The sequence below is a fragment of the Pavona decussata genome, unplaced genomic scaffold (assembly GCF_977016875.1).
Source record: "Pavona decussata unplaced genomic scaffold, jaPavDecu1.1 SCAFFOLD_81, whole genome shotgun sequence".
Classification (NCBI taxonomy): domain Eukaryota; kingdom Metazoa; phylum Cnidaria; class Anthozoa; order Scleractinia; family Agariciidae; genus Pavona; species Pavona decussata.
This window is the reverse complement of record NW_028145499.1, coordinates 262652-280000: the sequence shown is the minus strand read 5'-3', so window position 1 is coordinate 280000 and position 17349 is coordinate 262652. Positions and strand designations below refer to the sequence as shown.

The following is a 17349-nucleotide window of genomic DNA, read 5'->3' as shown; positions in this document are numbered from 1 at the left end:
ATGAACTCTCCTACCCTAAATAGAATGCACTGAAATGCTGTTCTCTTAGAAGAACTTTCCTTCAGCGCTTCTTTATTTTGATTTTTTTTTTATCATTTTTTTTTCGACATTAAACATTGCTTGAGGCCTAATGGTGAATTCTCTTGAAACTCCACGTTAACGTAGAAACGGGTAAGGAATACACTTGTTTAATGTTAACCAGTTGCTTCTGTGTTTTACCATACCATTCCTATCGTCCGTAGAATTCTATTGAAATAAGCGCCTTACTTAGTCTAAACAAATAAAACCAGGCGCTAAACCTCAAAAAAAAAAAAAAAAAAAAAAAAAAAACGCTAAAGAAAGTTCTGCTCAGAGAACAGCTCTTTCTTATTTCCATTCCCTTAGGGCCAGAGAAAAGCACGTCCACTGTTCCAATTTCTATTTTAGCAGCCAATTTGCAAACTTAAGTCAGCCACCACGACAAAACATTCATTGTAATTCTGTTCCCCTAGTAGAGTAGTTTTGAACAAAACTAAACCACATGTAAATTAAAACCTCCTGTGAGGCAACTCGTGAATTCAGAAGTAAATAATGGCAAGGTATAAAACATTGAACATTGCTTGTGTGTTTGTTCGGCCAAGGATTCGAAATATAAACCTTAAAGGCTTACTGAAGGGGCCTCACGAGCATTTGATTCCGTATCCTACGCCGCTTAGATTTTTAGCCGTTCCTCTTAGCAAGATTGAGCTCCTTGAATAATTTTGTATTTGTTTTAAAAAAAGTTTTAATTTTGAAAATTGTTTTGAGCCTTTGGAGCGGTTGGCTTTTAAAGGTATTTCCTTGAAAGGGACACAATCAATACAATATCTAGTGTTTCTTGAGTGTGCGTCAGAATTTGTTCTCAGAAATGCGTTTATGATCCTTTTGCAGACCAGAGCACTTCGATCGATATATACTTCATTGTAAAAGGGAATCGAATTAAGATGATTGATTATTGTTACTGTTCACTCTATGAATTTGCCCTTTTCTTATATCCTCCAGTGTCTCTGCTGTATCAAATAATCTTTAAACCGACTCTACTTTCCTGTGGTTTGACTTGAATCGGGTCATCTCGCATCTTTATTGCGTCCATATTGGAGTTTATTCTGCAATGTTCTGCACAATTTTTTGAACTGGCTTCTTCCCGACATCATGGATTTCAATTCTTCGGCTATATTCCCCGTATGGAAGAGAGAGAATATTCTAAGTTTTCATTCATTTGTTGATGATTGTGGCTAACCGGTAAAAGGAAGCTTCTACACCATCGATCCTTCAACATGATGTTTCTAAGCTGCCGTGGTGCTTAGATAGAATACAAATAAGAAGTCGGTGTTCTCGGAGTAGTATCACTTTCTTTGTTTTGTTTGGCGCCTTTTTTATTGGTTTTGACTTCTTAAAACAATGGTTTTGCAGGAATAGAAGCACGCATCTATGGCAAGGATAGAAATTGTTCAAATTCAAAAACAGGAGTTGAGCCGAAGGTTCCCACAAAACGAACATTTCTTCGATTACAATGAATGTTTTGTCCTTGTGACTTACTTTTAAGCTCAAAAGCTTGCATATTGGCTGATAAAATAGAAATTATAATAATTTCATCGGGCATTGCGGCGTATTTTGCGGGCTAAAATGAAGAATTTAGCGGGCTAAAATATATTTTAGCCCGCTGCTCTGAGCCAATAAGAAAGAAGAAAATAACGTAGCCAGCCAATCAGAACTGGAAGCCATTCAACTGTTCGCGCCGTTTTCTTGCTTGTCTGACTGGAAGCGCTGCCATCTGCAAAGAAATTGTTTTGAACTACAAAATCGATGGAAAACCTAACGAAGAAGCAAATTCTCAGTCGTCTGAGCTAGATAAAGAGGACTTTAATACAGAAACTCGTGGGCGATGGTGGAAATTATGCCTGTAGTAGCTCCACGGCCGGAGGCGAGGTGAATGTAATTTGTCTTCTTTGAGCGAAACCCGCTCAGTTTTAGCAATTGCACAATTAGTTTTAACAGTCGTAGGTGACTATTTCTTCGCTGTTTACAAAATTCTGTTATTTTCCTTTTGAAAACTTAGAAGCAAAGATTATTTTGACAAATTTTGCGGTGTTCTGCCAAAGTCTTAAGTTTTTGTGACAACGAGAGCTTTTGAACAATAAAATAAACGCCGACGCGATTCCGGCAGCGTTCACAGAAGATATCGCGATCGCTTACTGTACTATCTTTGATTCCTTTGGTTAATTCCCTCTGAAATTATTATAATAGTAATAGAGTTGATGTTCTTGGGCGTAATAGAGTTGTAATAGAGTTGATGTTCTTGGGCCCTTCTCAGAACTCATTTTAGCCCTCGCCTGCGGCTCGGGCTAAAATGAGCCTGAGTCGGGCCAAAAACATATTTACGCCCGCGAACATCAACTCTATTGTTATATTGAAACAATGCTCGTGCTTTTCTCTGGCCCTCACGGAATGGAAACGAGAAAGTGCTGTTTTCTGAGCAGAACTTTCTTCAGCATTTCTTTGTGAGGTTTAGCGCTTGGTTTTGTTCGTTTAGACTGAGTATGGCGCTTTATTCAGTTGAATTTTACGGATGATAACAATGGTATGCCAGAAACAGAAGTACGCGGCTAACATTAAACAAGTGTTTTCCCTATACGTTTTCCCTATATATTTTTCATTCATACATACACATTTTAACGATCGCATTCGGTTTAATTTACGATAATCGTTGATTATAAACTATGAGTTTTGATTTTGTCGATAGTTTTTCTTCTACGCCTTGAAATTGTTCGTGTTAAAACTGCCCACAGAAAACGTTCGAAAGGTAAGGTGAAATTTGAAATCTCCACTTTCATTTGAGACTGACATGTTTTGTAATAGATCAGTCTACCATGTCTGGCATACACATTTTTACATTTCCTAATTCTTCAAGAAAGATTCTATTAAATATTTCATTCTTTATACATCTTCATTACACTGTACAGCTATTTCAATCAACGTTGTCGGATCACCGCATAAAACTACAAGACAAGACCGCAAGGTTACATGGAATTTGTATGAACAAGAGAGGATCCTCTCTTGGTATGAATAAGTTAATCAAAATCAGCTATGTCTCGCCTGTTCAGTAAAGATCTACGCTGGCGAGCCATTTGGATAAAATAAATATTAGGATATCAATTGGATGAGGTGGCAGCTGCTTTGGGATGCCACCAAGAACTATAAAAACTTTGCATTCATTTGTTAATCATTGTGGCTAACCGGTAAAAGGAAGCTTCTACACCATCGATCCTTCAACATGATGTTTCTAAGCTGCCGTAGTGTTTAGATAGAATGCAAATAAGAAGTCGGTGTTTTCGGAGTAGTATCACTTTCTTTGTTTTGTTTGGCGCCTTTTTTATTTGTTTTGACTTCTTAAAACAATGGTTTTGCAGGAATAGAAGCACGCATTTATGTCAAGGATGAGAATTGTTTAAATTCAAAAAAAAAAAAATAAAGGGGGCAGTGAGCCGAAGGTTCCCACAAAAAAGAACATAACTTAGATCACGATGAATGTTTTTTCCTTGTGACTTAAGTTTACGCTCAAAAGCTTGCATATTGGCTGGTAAAATAAAAATGGGAACATTGCACGTGCTTTTCTCTGGCCCTTGGGAATGGAAATGAGAAAGTGCTGTTCTCTGAGCAGAACTTTCTTGAGCGTTTCTTTGTGAGGTTTAGCGCCTGATTTTGTTCATTTAGACTGAGTATGGCGCTTGTTTCAGTTGATTTTTACGGACGATAGCAAAGGTATGCCAGAAAAGATTGTTTTCCCTATACGTTGCTACCTAAACTTGGAGTTACAAGAGAATGCACGCTTAGGCTTCAAGCATTGCGATTCAATGTCAACTGAAAACGATAAAAGCAAAGAAGCGCTAAAGAAAGTTCTGGTCAGAGAATTCATCAGAAACTTCCTTTGTGGCTTAGCAAAATTGGAGGTACAAAAAAATGCGTGGCTGTCCTCAAACAATGTTCAATGTCAAGAAAAAACGAAAAATTAAAACAGAAATTCAAAAGAACGAAGTAAAGACTGATGCCATGGATACTGAGACACATAAAGTAGATAACATCTTTGCTTTGAGTTATCTTATTGCAGAGGACTGCAGAGGATACGGAGATTAATAACCCGATATCAAGGAGCAGTGACTACAGATCAAGACTTAGTCCTTCATCGAAGTGAGTTTTTTTTTCTAAATTTTGAGGTATTAAGGTTTAGCTATTTAGGTTTAAATACAATTTTGTTGACCAAGTTTCTCACTTTCGGGGCTCTATAAAGTCTACGTTTTCTCATTGTTGCAGTTATCTTACCAATTGCCCTTTCAACACAATTTTTGTTTTCAGTCAGTTTTTCGTTAGCTTCTGTGCATGGGGTTTACCAGCTGAGATGTTGACTGTCCTAAACCGTTCGGGTTTTCTCGCTGTTCCTACCGGTTTCTTTCAATTCACGAGAAGATAGGAATCTCAGCTTTGGTGTGTCTGGTGATGGCCGCGAAAACACGGAAACTAACTTATTACTAGCCCGAGCCGGTGAGGGCCGTATTTCGCCTATTCGTTTTCTAATTTCAGATTTCATGTTATTGGTTTTTTATTTTATTCTTTTTCCATGGGGGTGCCAATTCCTATCTTCTTAGGATTTGAGAGAAACTTGTAACACTGGCTCCAGTTGTTCAAAGGCCGGATAAATTTATCCTGTGGATAAGTCACTATCCGACAGTTTCAATCTGTACAAATATTTCATTATTTCCCCTTGCACAAGCGAGTATGCACACTCCATCCACAGTTAAGTTTAGGGGTGTACGAAAACCTTGGACAACGTTTAACGTGAGGTACATTTTAGACCCTGAATAGTGCCTTATCCAGCGGACAAAGTTATCCGGCCTTTAAACAACTGGGGCCTGGCTTATTGATTTGAGCGGTTGTTGCTGAGAACGATCACTCAAAACAACACGGCAGGAACAAAGTCACACATTTTTCTCCATTTTACTGATCGACTGCTTCATTTAAGAGGATAAAGGGCTGTGAAGTTTGATTTGCACTACTTTTGCTTGCGATCTCGAAATGGTATGCAAATTTGTTGCACATGTTTCGTATGCTAATTGACCGGAATAAATATATTTTTTTAGAGCAGAATAGGAAAGAAATCTGGGATCAAAAGACATTGAATGGCTGTCTTCAGTCAGTCTGATTAGTTTTAGGGCCCAATGTGTGATTTTTGTAAGAATTCGCGGGCTCTAGATGTCAAATGTTTGTGAATCGATTTTGATCTCATACAGGTCGTGACGTGAATTGAGAGCCGTAAGTATCGCACGCATATTCGATATTCCCTGAGTGGGAAAGAGTTTGAATCAGTTGTTTTTTTAAGAAACATTTTTATTTTAATGAAAATAAGCATTAGTTTCAAGGCCATTTTAAGTAGCGTGCAAAAAAACCTGCATGGTTGAGATAGTAGCCAACGAGTTTGAAATGTTTATTGTATTAATTATCTTGTGGGATGGTTGTTCTAGGTTTGTGTAAAGTTTAAATTTCATTGGGTTATTTTTCACCTTGAACGGGGCTTCGTCCTTTGATCTAAATTTTCTCGGTTTTTATCTACCCGTGACCGCACCTAGGCCACATTCAAACTCTTGTAATTCTCTCTAAAAATAAAATACCTTGAAATTTAAAATATGATTTTCGAAAATAGTTAATCCATGGCTATCCTCAGACGAAGTATCAGAAATCGACCAACTGGTCGCTGAAATGCAGTTCTAGATTCTTTCAGGCAGCCGCTCTTATAATTAAACCCAGAAAGCCTAAGTAGTTTACCTCGATTGTAAAACATGTGACAACCTCGTGATCAGTTTAAAGGCCAATTGAAATTTTCATACGAGAACTAATAAAATCGCTTATTTTTTGTGATTTATGAATTTATTACATTCATTGACCACGAAGAGCTGAAAGAGATAAGACGGACAAGAAGGTAAGTCAACTGAAGGTGCAAAGAAATATTCTCTAACGGTCGAGCAGTTAAGTCGTCAAATAGACTACATAAGATATATCTCTAAATAATTATTAAGGACCATCTTAGTCTCCTAAAAATACAGTCAAGAAATGTCAGTTACACATATCCCTCACTCAACCCTTTGAAAAAGTGAAGAAATTGAGTCAGTGATTGGATATTACCTCGACACAAAAATGCCACCTTTATGCCTTTTTTCACAAATAAACCGAATCAATAAAGCGATCAGTTTAATTTCGACTAAAGGAGTGTATATTTTTGTTTTGTCTACCTAAACAAGTTGAAAGGACAACCAAGTAAAAGGAATACTGTAATCGGAAGTCTGTAAAGAAATTTCTTTTAATTTTGTTTCGGGTGATTGGCTGTTAAACGGGTATAAAATTACAGAGGCGTTCTTTCTACCATTTCAACATAATACAAATTTAGAGACAAAATCCTCAGTCCAAAAGATTTAAATACCTGTATTGGGCGAATTAAAACCGCTGGTTAGATTTTACCGAAAAAGGGCAACCATCGTGAAAATAATAATAATAATTCTTGCGTAAAAAGAAAAGAAAAACAACGCAAATTTCAAGAATGTCGAATTCAGGAGAAATCTGAAAGGTTCATTTCGATGCATATCGATCTGTTTTGAAAGACATTAATCATCTAGGAAAATTCGGATTTTGTATTACACCTTCTGAACTCACATGCCTCTAAAATTCAATGAACGCTCAGATAGTTTTCAAATATGGCATTAGCGACTTTGGAACTTCCCATAATTCCCAAAACACAGCCAGATCAACCGTTGACGCTTCAGCCAGGACTAGAGAGAAGTAATGTCTTTGACAAGAGTCGACTTTCAGTCAATTTGTGCTCGGACCAAGGTCTTCCTCCCTCAGTATCAGACATTGTTTTCTCCCAATGAGATGTAGAGGAGACTTCGTGCGTTTAGGGACGGACCATTAGAAAAGTGATACGGGGGGGGGGGGGGGGGGGGTGGGGGGATTTTCAGTTTGCAAGAATTTTTTTTTTTGATCAGTGCTTGTGCAGGAATTTTTTTTTTTCGGTTGATACCCTCTGCAGGAATTTTTTTTTTTGTTGTTGTTGTTGTTTTCCAGAAAAAAAACTTTAAATAAAGGATTTTTAAAAAAAGGTGTACTTTGTGGGCTTGGAATGATTACCTTTAACCCCTGAAACAATATCTAAAAATTACAGAATAATGGTCAAAACTAAACAAAAACAACGAAATTAGTGTCTAAGTAGTATCTAGTGCTGGTAGTAAAATCAGCTTCATGCTTAAATAAAAGACTGGTCATCATTTTAAAATAATTTAAATCAAATTTCATGTACTGTCTGTTTATTGATTGTTTACTTTTTAACACAAGAATTATGAAATATTTCATAACAAACACTTCAAGTAGTATATAATCTCAATTTACTTAAAATTTAAACGTCAAATTTGTCCTACATCCTGATTTTTGCAGTAAAAGCTTTAAACATAAATTATTTTAAAACTATGTCGATTATTGACCGCCTTAATCCTTGAGTAAACAGCAAGTCATTCACAAGATACAAGGTACTTTCGATCACCAGATCACAAGGCACTTTGTGCGGTTTTAATTTGCCCACAGAGCACTTTGTGGTATTGACAATGAGCCACAGAGCATTTTGTGGTGAATAAAGTGAACACTTGCCCTTCAATCTAAATGCTCCTACAAGCGTTTAACAGGACTTCTTGAAAATGACTCAGTTTTTTAAATTTTGTAACCATAAAGCACTCTGTGGCCCAGCCAATAAAACTACAAAGCGCTTTATGGATAAGCAGATATGCTGGAAGCGTTTTACTGACAAAATCGTTTTTCTTCAAAACTAATTGACCTATTGCTCGTGATTATTGGGTTTACTACCAGTTACAAACACAAAACAAAATACTGAGTTGTAGTAAGGGTAAATTGTTGTTCATACAAAACAAACTTCCACAAAAAAATTTAGATTTTCAAAACATTAAAAAGGCCATTTTGGGGCATTCTGGAACAAATTTTCTGTCATTAAAACTCTAAAAGGTATTTTCTAAATCTCCTTCTGCAAGAATTTTTTTTTTTGGGCATTTTGGTTTGCACGAATTTTTTTTTGTATTTCCCCCCCCCCCCCCCCCCCATCACTTTTCTAATGGTCCGTCCCTTAAAGTAGGACTGTCTGCCTCTCCTTATCTGGTCAAAAATGGAGATATTTGGTTCATTGCAGAAAGGGACTGGGGCCAAAAATAACACCATAGCGTATATTATTGGTGTATATTATTGGTGCCAAGTTTGAGCAGCATCAATCCAATATTTGCTGAGATATTCTTGTCTCTGTGATTTAGTCTTTACCGAAACGATTTGTGACGTTATCAATTTTGAACAAAAACTTGAATATCTCTGCAACGAGAGAAGATATTCAAAAGAAGTAAATGTATTCTTGTTCTCTTTGAAAGGCCTTTCAAATAAGCATAAGTTATTTTTACTTCATAGGCTCTTTGAATTACTCTGATATCTATATAAGCCCTCATGACGATTGTTCGAACATTTTTTTCTGAGAGTGATAGCTTTTCGTCAGAAACTGGTAATCACGAGGATATACAATAAAAGCGCGCTTAGATTTATGTATCTGTCAATCTTTCTTTCGCAGTGGAAGTGAAGTGGCTATATTGGTTGTATCAAACATTTCAGTTAAACAGCTTTTAGAAGAATTTGCATTTGCTTTAAACAAATACCATGTCAAATCAATATTTTCAAAGAATAAAAAAATACACATTTTGCCATGAGATAAGATTCGTTTCCGCTACTGCTGTTCTTTCATCCTTCAAAATCATCAACATGTAAGCCTTTTAATCTGTTTTCAAAAACTTACGTGAACACCGCGGAAATAAGCTTGGGAAGCTAATTTATTCCTGCCTGATCATTCATTTCCAGCAAGACCATTTGCCTGGTGATTGAAAAGCTGATCATGGCTAGCTTGCGTGGCGCCTGGAGCGTAGTTTATGTTCTGCTTGTGTTATCCACACTTGGTGCTCCCAAAACTCCCAAAAAGTGTGAGGGAGTGAACGAGGCCGTGCAGGCACTACTTCAGGAAGTAAAGAACGATCTCAGGGAGCTATTAAGAGAGGAAATCAAGCAGTGTTCAAACAAACCAATCAGTGTTAAAGGTATCTTAAAGTTGACTAGTTACCGACGTTTGCCTTTTTTTTTAAAGAAATTTTACAGGCGGAGGCAAGCTCGGTTTACATTTAAATATCTTAATGTTGCCTACTGCACCTGGCATTATTTATTTACCTCGTTTTTGTTGAAACGGAAACAAAACTAACCAACAATATCCTTTATTATTTTAATATGCACTAACAAATATGTGTATTTATATTGTATTTTTAGTTTACAAGAGCTGCTCTGAACTCTACAAAGCTGGTAAACGAACCAGCGGTGTTTACAAAATCAACCCCGACAATGGCGATGCCTTTGATGTTTACTGTCACCAAACAACAGTCGGTGGGGGTGGACTGTGATTCAAAAGAGATTGGACGGCTCGGTTAATTTCTTCCTCGACTGGGACGACTACAAACGAGGCTTTGGAAATCTCAATGGGGAATTTTTGGCTCGGATTGGACAAGATTCATCGCCTGACAAAAGAGAGAAGCAAGCTTCGTGTGGATCTTGAAGACTTCAGTGGCAATACAGCATATGCTGAGTACAGTTCCTTTGGTGTTGGTGATGAAGGAAGCAAATACGAGCTGAGTCTTGGTTCATACTCTGGTAAGTATACTATAATAATTGGATAATCAGATAGAAAGCTATATTCAATCAGCGTTATTTGTAAGCTTTGTTTAAAAATGTGCAACTATACTAATTAATGAGAACGTTCATTAATTCAAAATATTGGGGAAAAATTCAAACTACTAAAGATAGCAATGTTTCGTGCATGAAAAAGTGATCATAGACAGTACTCTTGTTACCTCTCTGAATTTTTTATTTTTAACATTAACTGTCTGTTATTCATTTTATTTTACGGAGTAAGTCAATCTGACTCTTTGATACATTGATTGTTACTTTTTTTCTCAATTCCCAATAAGCTTTTTTGTGTAGCAAATTCAACACAAAATAAGAATAAGCATATGAAATATAATACATTCTACTGCAAATGAAAGACATGTTAGCCCAATTCACAGTTATGTACGCAATGTATGCAGTTGCAAAAGGAAAGTCTGGGAAACTTCAGGCTTGAATGGGATTCATACCCATGACTTGGAGTGGACAATAGATAAATAAATAAATAAATAAATAAATAAATAAATAAATATAAAATATATGAAACATCCGGTATAGTGAATCATGCTGATTGGAGATTTATAGACCACTTATATGCCGCGACATTTTAACGCCATACTTTTTTTTCTTTTCTGTTTTTTTTTTCTAGGAACTGCTGGTGACTCTCTTTCTCAGCAACATGGCATGGCATTCAGCACCAAAGATCGAGACAACGACAGAGATGGCCGGAATTGTGCCACGGACTTCAAGGGAGCCTGGTGGCACAACAGCTGTCACTACTCCAACCTGAACGGCCGCTATCTTGAGGGCGAACACTCTTCTTTTGCTGATGGTGTGAACTGGCGCCACTGGAAGGGTTATCACTGCTCTGTTAAACGAGCTGAGATGAAAATCAAACCTGTTAATGCTTAATTAAAACTCAGCGCGCTTTCAGTTCAGTTTTTGTGTTGGTTTTTTTGCACGCAGTTTAGAACACAGCATTATTTGGCTTGTCAGTATCTGCAGTTTTTCCTTTTTTTTTTTTTTTCATATATACATGGAGGGTTCTTACTAAATCGGCTGAAATCTAAAATCAAACCAGTTTTGTAAACGTAAGGTCCCTTACTTAGATGATGTGGAATGTTAATTGTTTTCCTGAGCAAATGTAACAGTTACAAGAAGACTTAATAAAAGGATTTGGTAATTTATTTACCGTCATTCAATTATCATTGAATTGTCAATCAATTCTTCTTCTCATTTCTAAAATCGCGTAAATTGTTTACATCCTTAAACTGTCGGCGGCGTATACACTTGTTTCCAGGTTTGCTAAAATGATAAGTGGGTCATATATTGGGACTCAGAATAGTTTTTCTATTTAGCAAACAGTTGATGCAACAATTGAACGAAGTTAGAATACACGCTTTAATGAGGAGAATGGAAACCAATTAACAAAATTAATATGTAGTTGCTCTCCCGCCAAAACTAATCCTCCAACATCGACGAGAAACTTTATCCTTACTTCATAACCCCAGGAAAAAGGCAGAAAATGAACGAAGAGTGTCTCAAAAAAGAAGTACAGGCCTCCTTAATCCGTGCCGAAGCCTAACCATATACTCGACTTTGACTCAAGTTTAATTTCTTTATCAACAAAGATTCTTCTTAAAGATTTTTTGCCGTCAGTTTTGACTTAAACTTTTCTTTACCTTTAGTTTGAATTAGCCTTTAAACCCATTTTAACGAACGACGATGAAAGCCTCGATTTACTTTTAATCGTGGATTAGAGTTAATCGGCTAACGAACAATCCGGCCCTGGTTTTCACTAGCAAGCAAGCACATGCGCAAGCACAATCATAACAGCCTCATGTCAAGTGAAATCTAACGCGGCGGAAGCACAAGCACACGAGAAAGGAAAAATTTTGATCCTTGTCCTTGTGCTGCGCTTTTGTGTATGCTTGCGTTGAGGCCGTTTTCTCCGTTATGCTTGCGCTAGCGGTTGTGCTTGCGTCGCTCGGAGAGCCAGAATTAAGACTATACACTATTAAAAAACTGCCTTCGATTTGTTAATTTTACATTAACTACCAACATTTTTGCGTGCTACTTTGGCGTAGCTATTGCGTATAAGAATACAATGGCGTCACATGTAACGCCCGCGCTTCCCCAGCCAAAAATAGAGCCAATTCTGCTCGTACTTTTTCCATGTTACTGTAAAAAAAAATCGACGGCAGTTTTTTTATGGTTTATACCGACTACTGTTCTCAAAACCAAAACAATGATAACCAGACCAGAATTAGGAACACTATTTGGACAGTATTTCCAAATTAGCACGTATAGCAGTATACCGGAAACAAGAACCAAACCAAAAGAACCATGTGCTTACAAACGGATTTTGACTTAATGTTTGTTTCATTTAAACGTCACTGAAATGTCACATTTTCCCCCCGTGTTCGGCTACACCGGTTGGACGAACACTCTTCCAAAAGGGCCAGTTTTGCCACAGGGTGTTTCAATTCTTCAAACTTTGTCTTCACTTCAACTGATCTTACAACGTTGTCTGAACAAGGGAAAATTTTCGCAATCCTGCCAAGAGGCCAGGGGCCCGTTTCTCGAAAGTCTCGGTAACTTACCGGGCCCGATAACTATATTTTTAAATGTTTTCTCGCCGATTACACAGTGATTACAGACATGGTACTTGGCCAATGTTTTCATAGAGTTATACGATTTTAAAATTTAGTGTTCAAAGCTAACAAAAGTTTACTTCTGTTAAGAAATACTTATCACCAAAGAAACTTATCAGGCCCGGTAAGTCACCGGGATTTTCGAGAAACGGCCACAGGACCCTCAGGAGTTTCATAGTCAACTACAAGCACCAGCTCACCAATCTTCACGATAGATGCAGCTTGGAACCATTTCTTTCGGGAAGTTAAGCCAGATAAGTACGCACATAACCATTTTTTCCAAATGTGAGAGGTAATAACGTGCGCTTGTCGCCCACACGTTTGGCATGATATCTATTGTCAATGAAGATTCCAGGTGGAAGGTTAGGTGTCGGTCTCCCAATGATAAAATGATTAGGAGTTAACGCTTCAAGATCATCTGCATTTGAACTCACGTCAGTTAAAGGACGACTGTCCTCAAGGGATTCAACTTCCACAATAGCAGTTAACAACACTTCATCGGTCAGAACTTGATTCTACAGGAAAACAATAAAAACCTGTACGATCTCACCAAACGTTCCCATACTCCCCCCCCCCCCCCTCCCCCATGTGGGTTCCGGCAGGAGGCTTGAATACCCATTAAATTTTCTTTTTCCTTTTACTGCTGGTTGGAGGTCTCAAGCTTAAAATTTCCTTTAGACCATCTTTCTTCAGGCTTAAAAAAGTAGGACCATTCAGCCATGTACTCTCTGATGTGATAGCTGTAACTGGAAGTCCTCTGCTACCATTCTACTGACATTCCACTGGCTTGGTTCTGTCAGTTGTGTCCGGAATCTCACCAACTCGGTTCGCATTAAAGGCAGGGTGACGCTTAGATTCGCCATGAATCCACTGGAACACAGTACTACTGTCAGTCGACAGGTAGGAAAAATCTACCTTGTAATCATGTTCCTGGACTACGACACTAGAAAACCTTACACTTAAATCTGCAGGTTGCAGCTTAAGTCTAGAGATGCTCAAAAAGGGTTCTTGGGCGCTACATGCATCTTTGCTGTTACAAAGGCACAAGTGACGACACCATTAGCATAGCTGAATCTGAAATAGGCTACAGAACAAAATGCCTGTTCACTGTTCACTGTCGATTATGAAGCTTAAAAAAAACCCGCTAAATTTAACCTTCATTCAATAAAATGAATAAAACTGACTCACCTCCTGTGTACTCTTGTGCGTTTTGGGTGCGCCGGGGCATTCTTTGAAATCACTGTCATTCCCTTCATAAGATGGAATCAACGTGACGAACCAATCGAACTCAAGGGCAATGCATGCAACTGGTGTAAACCGCGAGAAAAAGCGTATGCGGCAAGTCACAATTGTGTTTGGTTTTTGCTCGATTCGTTGAGAAACTTGCGCGAGGTTTGTTTTCCTATCACAACATAGTAAAGTAAAAGCAAAGCAAATGCACGAACTCTTTCGACACTAAATTGAAAACCGCTCAAAAATTATTTAAAACTTTGCCATTAATATAGAAAAAAAAAACTTTAAGTTGGGCGCTTACCGACGGTACGGTTGCCGTCGGCAGAGGCTAGATGTCTGCCCGCTCTCTCGTTTCTGGGACTTCCTCCCGGCGGCTGGTAATCGAGGTTTGGTTAAAAGAAATTGTACAGACGGAGATGTAGGTAAGCGCAAGTTTCTGTAACCAAAGCAGGAAGCTCTTTAATAGGAGAGGCTACATCCTGTGCAGGGAGGGGTGCATTCATCTGCACTATAATACCCATAACACCATGCGCCCGATGAAAACAAAGATGGCGGCACGCACAGTTTATGCACTCAGGAGAAGCGTGAAAATTTTGTGTTTATATGAAATCTGACACAGAAAATGGACGAAGACGAAAAGAGGTCAGACAAGCTAGATGTTTTTTATCACCAAGGTAATATGAACTCTGTGAAATCGTTAAATGCGACTGCAAAGTACAGCGCGCCTCTGTCTAACGGGTGGAAATTTCTTAACCTGCTTCAACGTATAAAGCTGTACTGTATTTTACCCATAAATCAGCTGCTAAATAAAGCTAGTGTGCAGCTGTAATTACTTAAAAAGCCCTCTAAAGATATAACAAGGAGATCGGAGAGTAAATTTTTGTATTACAAAATAGCATACTACGAATGTAATTATATAAATATGCTCATTCATACATCACAGCTAAAACAAAAAAAAAAAAAAAAAAAAAGAAGGAACGACAACGGCTTAAACTTGTGGCATATCCTTTGGAGCAAATATTATTATTGAGGTACCTGAAGTGTCTGCAGTTCCGGACAATTTGACCAAAGCATGATAATTTAAGGAAAAACCCATAAAAGTTGATGCTAAATTTATCTGTGAGCTTTTGCGCTGTCTAATGTTAAGGGCTCAATTAAGGAGGGTGCCTACTATTGTTACTACGCATACGTTCTGCGCATCTCGTGATTCTCGGGTTTCCTATGGGTGGTGGCTACCAATACAGGGATATTTTTGCGCGGTTTAAAACTATATGGGGAAAGCAGACCTTAGCAAGTGATTTTGGTATCCAAAAAGAAAACTGGGGGTAACCATGCATTTTGCAGAGATAATAAAGCTACAATTTGGAAAAAAACGCCATACATTGCCTTGTATTTTACTGCTTTTTAGAATAATTGTTGCTTAATTATCTCTAAAAAATGCGTGGTTACCCCCAATTTTCTTTTTGGATTTCCATAGCCCTTGTTAGGATCTGCTTTTCCCGCATAATCATAAACCGCGCGAAAATACTTCAGTATTAGTAGGGACCGTCCTTAAAGGCCATTATTTTCAGAGCCAGTTTTTATAGTTTTAATAATGATAATAATAATAATAATAATAATAATAATAATAGTAATAATAATAACAATAATAATAATAATAATAATAATAATATAATTATAATAATAATAATAATAATGATAATAATAACCGTTTAAATTCTTAATTCCGTAGGAAAGTGAAAAGGAGACAAAAGAGGTTATCCCTTTCTAGTTTTAATCTCCTGAAAATAAAATAAATTAAAACATTAATTATTTACAACTGTTTAAAATACTAAGCATAAAATATATAACACATCGCACAATAGAAGAACTTAGTGCTCACTAGAAAAATTTGCAAGATGACATCTCAGTCTGTTCTTAAAAGTGTTCATATTTTCCTCCTCAGCAATTCCCTTCGCAGATTATTCCACTTAGCGATTTTGCGAATAAAAAAGGATATTTGTTTAAAACTATTCAAAGTTGCAGATGCAAACTTAAGTTTAAATTGGTGATTTACTCTTAAGGGCCAAAAATCATGTGCAAACGTAAAAAATGCTGAGGGATCTAGTCCTTTAAGTCTGTTTAATGTCTTAGTGTAACACTTGAAAAGCGATGAAAATAATCTTTTATGTTCAAGTGTTGGCTGTTTAAGGAACTTCAGACGTTTTTCGTAGAACTTGTCTCACCCAATGTTTCCAAGGGCACATTTGGAAGCTCTACGTTGTATTTTCTCCAAGGTGTTTATTAAAGTCTTTTTTAACGTGCGTGCATCAAACTGGAGAGCAGATAACTCGTACTAGGCTCAACTCAGTATGTTTGGACCCACCTTTTGTTTTATGAATCCAAGTGCACTGTTTGCCTTATTTGCGCATTTTTTGGCTTGCATACTCCATGACAGGTTTGAAGTAATGTAAATTCCAAGATCCTTAACCTCAGATACAGCTTTCATGTGGCGGGAAAATCCCTGGCTTTTGGGTGGAAGTGGGGCTGTAGTTGGCCGTTAAATAGTCTGTTAAGTCATGTTCAGTGTACGTACAGAATAATAAATTTTATTAGGTCGGCAAATGATGAATTTTTGAGATTTTGTGAACAGTTTTGAGGCTGTACTGTAGATTGTAGCATCCTTTTCTGTGAACCTGCATGGATTGAAGAAAAAAAAATCTGACTTTGAGACAGCTTTGTGAGAAGATGTACTGTAGTGGTAATAATCTAAGAGTTTTCTTGGAATATTTGCCATCTGTAAATAAAAAAGGTTTATTACCTAGTACCTAACCACCTAGTACATGCATGTGCTATTCTTTAAAGCACTCAGTCAGTATCACCTAATGGACTAATTCCTTTCTTTTCTTAGCCAGCAGTGAGATAGTATATGGTCTTTTGTTAAGTACAGTACTTATTAATATTAATGTTAATGTAAACATATTGTAAGTTTAATATATACAAAAAAAAAAAAACAGGAATTTTGCCATTATAGTAAGCTACATGTAATGCTCTTACATTAGACCCTTGGTTTAGTTCCGCACACAATGAAATAAAACTGCAGTGCGCTTTTATGTTTCTCATCACCCATTCATTCCTTTTTTATTTTGCAGTAAAGAAACAGATTCTTCAATACCAAAGTGGAAGCATCGGTCTGTTTCCCCTGCACACATCTGGTAAAAACGAGGAGAGTCATGTAAGGGACAATGTTTACTGTGCAATGGCTGTCTGGGCCCTAGGGCTGGCTTACAGGTTGGTGTATATGTTATACAGCTGTAGCTTGAAATGAGTCCGTGGTTAAAATGATTTTAACCCTGTAGGTTGATTGTACATTAGTGTGTTTCCTTTGTTTTAGATGTAAATTACCCAACATTAACAAAGGAAAATACAAAATAATCAACCTAGGTTGAAATCATTTATTAAATACCGTAACAACAACATCACTTTATTAAAAATAGAGAGTTACAAGGTGTTTATAATACCTACCTGCAAATAGCTGAAGCTAGTCGAGGCGGGTAGGTGTGTTTATACTAAACTACAGTAGATACAAATACATTTGGCGTTAACAACTGAATTGACTAACATAAAAGTTAAATACAGTAAGTAGTAAACAAACAAGTGACATAAAAAAAAAAGG

The 17349-nt window shown here is 37.2% G+C and overlaps 4 protein-coding genes across 4 annotated transcripts in view; 2 read left to right on the top strand and 2 right to left on the bottom strand.

The window, feature by feature from the left end:
* The window catches only part of LOC146476058 (microfibril-associated glycoprotein 4-like), a 207812-nt gene that overhangs the window by 23261 nt on the left and 167202 nt on the right, over positions 1-17349 (bottom strand). The gene's annotated exons all lie outside the window — the stretch shown is intronic.
* Positions 1-17349, bottom strand: part of LOC146476063 (microfibril-associated glycoprotein 4-like) — a 125893-nt gene that overhangs the window by 23261 nt on the left and 85283 nt on the right. The gene's annotated exons all lie outside the window — the stretch shown is intronic.
* LOC146476068 (ficolin-2-like) lies at positions 3971-13005 on the top strand. The gene is made up of 4 exons (XM_085115040.1): positions 3971-4206; positions 8962-9194; positions 9418-9795; positions 10457-13005. The coding sequence occupies exons 3-4, from the start codon at positions 9624-9626 to the stop codon at positions 10717-10719; spliced, it is 435 nt and encodes a 144-aa protein (XP_084971166.1). The 5' UTR covers positions 3971-4206; positions 8962-9194; positions 9418-9623; the 3' UTR covers positions 10720-13005.
* LOC146476067 (phosphorylase b kinase regulatory subunit beta-like) overlaps positions 14222-17349 on the top strand; it is a 37257-nt gene continuing 34129 nt past the window's right edge. The window contains exons 1-2 of the mRNA XM_085115003.1: positions 14222-14368; positions 16826-16964. Of these exons, the coding sequence (XP_084971129.1) occupies positions 14317-14368; positions 16826-16964 (191 nt within the window). The 5' untranslated portion in view covers positions 14222-14316. The remainder of the gene's footprint in view (positions 14369-16825; positions 16965-17349) is intronic.

Excerpts from the sequence above, each read along its gene's own strand:
- LOC146476068 (XM_085115040.1), top strand. The coding sequence starts at position 9,624 with ATGGGGAATTTTTGGCTCGGATTGGACAAGATTCATCGCCTGACAAAA. Across the intron at positions 9,796-10,456 it reads GAGTCTTGGTTCATACTCTG|GAACTGCTGGTGACTCTCTT; the intron begins GTAAGTATACTA and ends TTTTTTTTCTAG.